The 8,208-nt window shown below is 37.5% G+C and overlaps 1 protein-coding gene across 2 annotated transcripts in view; it reads left to right on the forward strand.

Moving 5' to 3' along the window:
* LOC136410181 (homeobox protein abdominal-A homolog) overlaps window positions 1–7,889 on the forward strand; it is a 29,232-nt gene extending 21,343 nt beyond the window's left edge. For both annotated transcript variants that reach the window (XM_066392218.1, XM_066392217.1), the window contains exon 3: window positions 5,266–7,889. In XM_066392218.1, coding sequence (XP_066248315.1) covers window positions 5,266–5,672 — 407 coding nt within the window. In that variant the 3' untranslated portion in view covers window positions 5,673–7,889. The remainder of the gene's footprint in view (window positions 1–5,265) is intronic.
* Window positions 7,890–8,208: the final 319 nt, after the last annotated feature.

Below are 8,208 nucleotides of genomic sequence, written 5' to 3' on the forward strand. Positions count from 1 at the left end.
TGTTAACCTCCAGTGCCCTTACGCACTCCCCAGCCAACAAATCTCATTTTACTGGGCAGTTTTCCAACTTTATTCCATCTCTGGATACTCCAGGAAATGTACTTTTGGAGATACAACGGATATTGGAAAACCCGGTCGGGAGTTAAATGGGGTAGGAAAATGATGGGAACATCTGTTAGATTTCAACCCCATTCAAGGTACGAACTAAAGTCATATTTTCAGAGGTAAAATCGAAAAACCATCCAACGAATTTTTAATTAATCGGAATGTATTCGTAATATATTGGATTACATGGTCTGGGTCATTAATTGCACCCCGTGCCCTCTCCGGGTGATTTAGCTCGGCATTCCGGACGTCGTCGGCTGCATTGCATAAGGGGTGGTCGGTTGCCATGGCAGCAAGGGTAGAGGGTTTTACGCCATATTGCGCCCAGTATCGCTTCGTATTGTATTCACTACATCAGAGATGGGCTTTTTGAAAATGGAATATGATGTATATGGAGATCGTGATGGAACCGAGGGCTTCCCAGAAATGGGCATTCGTGGCGGTTAGTTAAGGGTTGTTTTTTCTGGTCAATACTAAATTTGCAAATATTGTTCACGGGTTTTGGGAGCTGTTCGGTTCAATTCGTTAAGCAGTTGATTGTTGGCGGAACTGGACTTAATACCCTTGACAAAATATCCTTTGATCTGATATGTTGTTCGACTTTGTTGTAAATCTAAAACGGGACGGTTCGCAACGCAATATTTACACAAATGTCGGCATTTTTAAAGCCGTAAAATGATATTCAAAATTAAAAATTTTATTGCTTTTCCCCGAACCCACGGAATTGTGCCAAACGATAAAACTACTTCTTTTATAATTAGTTCTAGACGTATTGTGGGCAATGGCATTTGATTTCAGTCTTCGCCTTGTCCTTTCCAATTCCCACACTGAATTATGACTTTTTCTCACTTTCCCTGCTAATCAGTAAAATCCTAAATACATCATTATTCTAGGCGTAGCAGGGTTAGTATTCCTTGTGACTATTAACAATGTCAGTAGTACTAATAAGGCATACTAAAACACCGAGAAAAGTTTGCTTCCTTTCGACGCGCATATAGGTAAAACTTGCACGCAGGACATTAGTATAATAGTCCCAGTCAATTACTGTCTCTAAGCAAGGACATGTTTTTAATTTATCTATGACTCACCCTCGTTTGAAGCCTGAAAAAAGGCTTAGAAGTAACAGTTTTTCTTGCACTCTTCTCCATGATAAAGCCGGCCATTCCGGTGATTGTTTACGACATTGTTCCTCAAGCGATTTCGAACAGATTAATGACGGGAGATAGGACCCTGTTGGGTTATTAATGGCCATAGTTACTGTTGTATACCTTCCCCATAAGATAAAGATAAAACCCAAAGATAAAGGGGTAAAATACGCGACCGTGCCGTTTAGCCATTCGCAAAGACCTAGGATTGAATGCATGAGGGACTTGGGGCGATGTGAGTTCTAGAAAAAAGCGAGGCTCTTATTGGGAATTTAAAGAAAAAAAGTAGATCACACAAAAAGGAAAATCACAATTGGACGTGCCTAGTTTATGAAGAATATGAGTTTCGCAACACTCCGGAACCAACCAAAGCGAGTGTCCAGCTTTCTGCAAATTCTCAATAGCTGTCGTAGACACACGACCTACGTCTTGTCGTAATTTCTTGTCCTTGCAAGTTTCATTCTCGCGGTCCATTATATATGTACGAATTTACCTGAACTGTAGGCGGATGATGGGCTAGGCGATTCATAAAGATTTCGCTAACTATATGGGCCAAGTCCGATCCAAGCAGCCAGAATTAGGCATGATAAGAAAGCTCGTCTAAGCAAAAGAGGGCGAGATTCGCAGCCTTCACAAGGAAGCCATAACTATAAAAGTAACTGGCGAGGGAAATGAAAAGTGCGAAGAAAGGTAAAAGGGGGTCGGCAACGTCATCTAGACGGGACATTGACACATTTTACGAGCCCCTAGATGGGGGGAGGCGACGAGACTGTTGCGTGCCATTTTTTGTCGAAAATTTGCTCAATCGGATGAAGCGGGATTACGGAAATGGGTCTGAGGCTTGTTTTCCTTGCCGTTGAGGCCTTATAAGCAGAAGAATCGGTTTTATTTGTAATTTAACGATGCTTATCCGTGGCCACAAGTCAAATAATTCGTGGGGAAAAAAGAAAACAAATAATTGGCTATATAGTTCGTTTGAAGTGAAGTGAAATGGCCCCAAAACGGCGGCATCTAACAATATCATGTGTGATAATAACCAAAAATATTTACGTTGATCCGCATCGCACAAAGAGACTGGCACATCGTAAATGTCAGGAAAAATTGCTAGAACCGTTCAAACAAATAGTAACCTTGTTTGTTGAATATTTATATTTGAAGACTCTCGTTTTATTGGTTATTATAAATAATCTCTGGTTATTTGAATAGCTGCTAGTTTGAATTTTTTTTAACGAGATTCTTGAATGATCGCCAATTTCGAATTTAATTGCCAAAACCAAATCTCCGAAGGACCAAAATTGAAACAGTTTTTGCAACAATATTTGCCATTCTTTGAACTCGAAATCCGGCCATGACTACAAGAAAACCGTGATCGTAATATGGGAGCAAAGTCACGATTTGGGCACCGGGTGCAGCGGAACGAAAGAGCTTAAAGCCCAGAGAGGCGGATGCCAAAAGGGGATGCCCTTTCTACGTGCATTGAATATCGTATTTCACTTAAAGTACCCAAGTTTTTTTCAAGAAAAAAGCCCTTGAACTATTGGTCCTTAAAAACCATTGGAAAACTGGAAATTGATTCGTAATCTTTAGCGAAAAATACAATTTCGACAGTAAATTAGGGTCTATTTACAGACATACTATTATTATATATACATATATTCGTATCATAGTTTTGGGGATATATAGGGTGTTCCAGAATATGTGGGTAATCTCCCGGACTCATAGAGGATGCAACAAAATAACACAAGTTCCTATAAAAGTTTTTTCTACAGACCCTTCTTATGGAGATGCAAGCTCCTAAAGGGCGGCTCTGGAAATAAGTTTTTCTTGAATAAGTTTTAAAGTACTTAGTGTAATTAAATGATTTTTAGTATGATGGACGTTAGACGATGTTCCTTAAAATTATACCATTTAAACAATTTGACTTGTTTAATTTGTTGGGAACGGACCAGCTTTAACACAAAAACCATACTTTTTCTACATCTTGTATCAATAAAAACTGCAAAATAACTTTTTTGGATAGCCTCTATCTTAAACTAAAAAAAAGTATTCTCGCTCATTATCGCAAAAATGAACCGTTTTTGAGAGAAACCAATTTTTACCGAATATGGTTTTCATTAAATAATTTTGTATGTTCGATCAATATGGGTTCTTTCTAATCATATGCATTTCTTGGCTTTAAAAATTGAATATTGTTGGACTCTCCACAATGCTCTAAAATTGTTTTTTATGACCTCACAATGTAAAACAATTTTTTCCAATAAATTTTACCTTTTGTCTAAAAAATGTTGTAAAATTTAAATTATTAATTGATTGTAGTACACAAACCATATTCGGTTAAAATTTTCTTGAAAATGGTTCATTTTTGCGATAACGACCAAGAATACCTTTTTTTAGTTCAAGGTAGAGACTATCTAAAAAAGTTATTTTGAAGTCTTTATAGATACAGGGTGTAGAAAAGTTATAATTTTTGTATTAAAGCTGGTCCGTTCCTGGCAAATTAAAAAAATCAAATGTGTTTAAATGATATCATTTTAAGGAACCCCATATAACATTCATCATACTTAAGAATTATTTAATTACACTAAGTACTTTAAAACTTATTCAAGAAAAACTGATTTCCACAGCCGTCTTTTAAGAGCTCTCCGTGGAAGGGTCTCTAGAACAAACTTTTATAGGAATTTGTCAGGTTATTTTGACGCATTCTCTATGAATCCCACAGATTGACCACATATTCTGAGAAACCCTGTATAGGTAGACCCGATCAGCCCCATATTTAATCTGCAAACATTAAAGAAAATCGCTTCCTAAAAACTTATCAGAGCTTGTAGTTTGAGTTTTTTGCAAGGTCACCCTCCTGATGCTCTCTCAGTAGATGGAATTTGTTCATCCGTGGGAGAAAGTTTAATGTTCTCTCTACGTGTTTACGGACTTTTGAAGTTCCTGAATATCTCCCTCCATGCGCTAAAACCGGGCATTCCATTGCAGTGAGTTTAGTTTTCCACTCATCGCAACATTTGGGTATTTTATCTGCCTTGAATTTTTACTTAAGAAGGAAACGTTTAACTCTATAAATTCTCCAAATTTCAAGTTCGTGAACATTCCCGTTGCCGACAAAACTTTGCCCTTTTGACAACATTGAAATTCCCACCTCAGAGAAAACTGTGCTCTTGCATTAACCTTGATCTCCAAGATCAATTGCAATTCATTCTAAATAGAAATTTTTGAGAAAATTACGGTGTTGTTCCGCTACAAATATGCACTACGATATGAAAACTTTATGTCAAAAGAGCAGAAATCACCAGTGTCGAAAGACCTCTTTGCTTTTCGAAAACGATACGTTGCGGCGCCATACGAGAAGTCCTTCCATGTCCCTTAGGGGCGCAAATGAAGATAACGTCTCGCTTAGCTGCCTGGAAATGGCAGCATGTGCAGTTTCCAGGCTGAAATGTACGAAAGCGAGGGAATGTGAGAGATCGTGTAGATAGGGCTTTAAGCCGGGTAACTACCAAGAGACATTTTTGCCACATATACTCCCTTTATGTGATTTCGATGAAGCCCCTGAAGAATAATCAATTTTTTACTCAATAACACTAATGCAATTCCGGTAGAACAATTTGATGCGATGCAACCCTGTTCCAGAGCATTTCAAACGAGGTCCGGAACTCGAACGCGAGCGCATTTGCCAGGACGCTAAAGCAGCAATATGCATTCAAATATTTAATTAGGCACAGGATTTTGTCCGTTTTCAGACTCAGATGAAAATGGTTATGAGGAAATACGGTACGAGGTCGTTGGGGAATATGAGGCGATTTCCCCGACTTTATGAAAACTGTTTGTGCAGCATCTCTACGAAAAGTTATCGAGCTTTTGCGGTTTAAGTTCAGGCTTTGGTTTTCTCGTTAAACGTTCCTGCAGGAATTAATTCATATCTGCAGTTTCTGCCTACCGAAACTTTTATTAATAATTATGACTTTTAATTGCAAAATACACTGACGTAACTACGTTTCCCTTTCAGGTCCGAACGGATGTCCAAGGAGACGAGGTCGTCAGACTTACACCCGTTTCCAGACGCTGGAACTGGAAAAAGAGTTCCACTTCAACCATTACCTGACGCGCAGGCGACGAATAGAGATCGCGCATGCCCTCTGTCTCACCGAACGTCAAATTAAAATCTGGTTCCAGAATCGGAGGATGAAGCTCAAAAAAGAACTGCGCGCAGTGAAGGAAATTAACGAACAAGCCAGACGAGAGAGAGAGGAGCAGGAGAGGCACAAACAACAGCAACAAGAGAAACAGAAACAGAGCATGGGTGGTGGGGGTGACAGTCTACACCAGCACCACCACGATGCTCTGAAGATGAACATGACGAAAGCTGAAAGTCCGTCGGATCTTCTGAAGACTGTGACGAAAGTCCCTACTTAAAGAAGATTATTGTGCCATGTTTGTTTTTGTGTGCGAGACTGTTCGTTTTTAATTTTTCTGTTGTGTTTGTTGCTGCCTCTGTCTTCGAGGACGATTGTATATATAGTTTGTCTTTGAGGTCATTTCGCGATTATTTATGTTTTTTTTTTCATTGAGACTGTGTAGTGCTTGAAGATTTGAAAATACTTTGAGTTTTGCCAGTGGACTTCTCGGTAGGGAAGCGATCTTCCGAGGGTGCAAAAACGCATTCATTATCGTGCTTTATTATTGTTTTCTGTGTTAAATTTCGTTGTAAATAATTATTAGCCTTATTGCATAAGTTTCCCGTTATGATTTTTATACTTAAAGTATCTTAAGTTATTTTATATTATATTGTTGATCAGGCAGAGAAAACTGATCCAAAACTCATTTTTATTAATTGTTGTGATTATTTTCTTGTTGGAGCGTTATTTTTTGGTTCGAAGCTTTATTTAATGCAAACCGATTTTTTATTTTTCTCGTGCTAAGTGTTTCTTTGTGTTTGATATTGAGGGTAATCTAGCAATAAATCGACTAATTGGATCCTTTGTTAATCGTTGCCTATATGTGTTGCAAAAATGTTCACATTTTTATTTCGGAGATTTTTGGTGACTTTTCAAAATTGTGCCAAGCTTCGCAATTTTAATAACGGTAGATATTATTAAAACGAATAACTTATCCGCCGCAGTATCCATAACTACCTAACCATCACAAGATATATGTTACATGGTGGGTTGTCCCACTTTCTGGAAATATTCTAGTAAACTCTATACGTAATTTGGTGTCAGGGTAGAACAAACTTATATTACAATAAAGGTTTAGAAGTTTAACGCAAATGTGTATTTTCAGCAACCAAATATTTACAAGATATACATAACATTAGTAAGTATTCCCATTCATTCCTATTCCTGTAACGGCAACGCCGTGACATCGTTGTCTTGAGGGTGGCTTGGGAGAACGGAATCGAATTTGATGTTTACTAAATCCCTTTACATTTCAGACCTCCCCTCTGTCCAAGTCACCAACTCCCTCAGCAACTCTCCCTTCTGTATGCTTGTACAAGTTTATTTAAAATCCTATAACACAATATACCAAAAAAAGCACATATTTCTTACAATACAGATACGTAAAAGTGTACAATATTTTCAATAAAAGAAAGTTGTAACTGTGTGAAGTGTTCACGTGGAATAATTTTCTATTTGTTCATACTCAGTGTTTGTAAAAATATACAAGTATACGCTATTAAGTTTTGTTAACGTTTCTCTTGATTTCAATGATTCAAATTTTTCGTTCGAACAAGAGCATACAGCTGTTAAGCAAACATTACTCAGTGTTGTACCTAACGTATTTCCAGCCTAAAATTATTGTATTTAGACGAGTCGCCATAAGTGTTATAGGTGTACAGTTCAACTAACCTGATGTAAATATTGTAGGCTTAACACTTCAGCTTTCAAGTTCTTGGCTATGTAACCTAATACTGGGTGAACAACCATTTTCCCATTTCAAAGAAAGAAAATTCTGATGTTTTGCCTAACTGCGTATTTATTTTGCATTACTATCGTAAAGTGATATTAAGTGCATACCATTTGATATTAAGTGCATATTTGTGCAAACTTAAAAACATAACAATTTTTAAAATGGGTCAGGTTCAAATTTATGGTCGCCATTACTTTTAAAGTGTAGAAAGTGATCGTGTAGTGATGCTTTAATTCTCTTCGATTTTGTTGCAAAAGTCGACTTTTTGATGTTATTGTTCTTTCGCAACTATAAAAAAGTGCAATATTTTATTTATTTCGATTTCTTTTCCATTCTTGTTCACTCTTAATGCACAGACGTCTGTGCAATAATTGATCGATATTTATTGAACTGTTTATAGTACTCGATAAGTCTCGTAGGAGTTAAGTTTAAATTACTATGATGTTTCGTATCGTACGATGTAATATACGTTTTAAAAACGTCAGTAAGAGCTTTTGGTGGTTTTTGGCTCGATTTTTTATTAGAAAATGAGGCCCAAAAATATGCTTCTGGCTCTGCGACGTCATACCCTCAAACCGAATTAAAATTGAATGTACTATAGCTAGTTGTACTGTTAGTGGGCTACGATTAAGCTTTGATGCCATGTTTCTTATATTTACCTGTAAAACCTTAATATAATGTAAGTGTACAGATTGTCTGAACTGATTAAATATTTCTTTGGAAGATCAGAATTTTTATTCGCCGACACCAAAGCCACCACACAAGCTGCGGCCCAAATTGGACCCAGATGTGTGACATCTTCCAATCTTGATTTTATAAGAGCTAAAAAAGCGGTTAAGTGGGAAAAGCTAACGCCGTTCTGAAAATGTTTTTACACTGCTTCGCATTTGATTGATTTTCGAAAAACCCAAAGCTTGCGCTTTCGACAGCTGCCGTAGAATACTACAGATCTAACTTCGCCATTTGGCCCCGCTCTTACGCGAAAAAGTAACCTGCCTTGTGCGTACATGTCGCCTATAATAAGTGCTATAATTTGTTTGAA

Source organism: Euwallacea similis, chromosome 8, assembly GCF_039881205.1.
Source record: "Euwallacea similis isolate ESF13 chromosome 8, ESF131.1, whole genome shotgun sequence".
NCBI lineage: Eukaryota > Metazoa > Arthropoda > Insecta > Coleoptera > Curculionidae > Euwallacea > Euwallacea similis.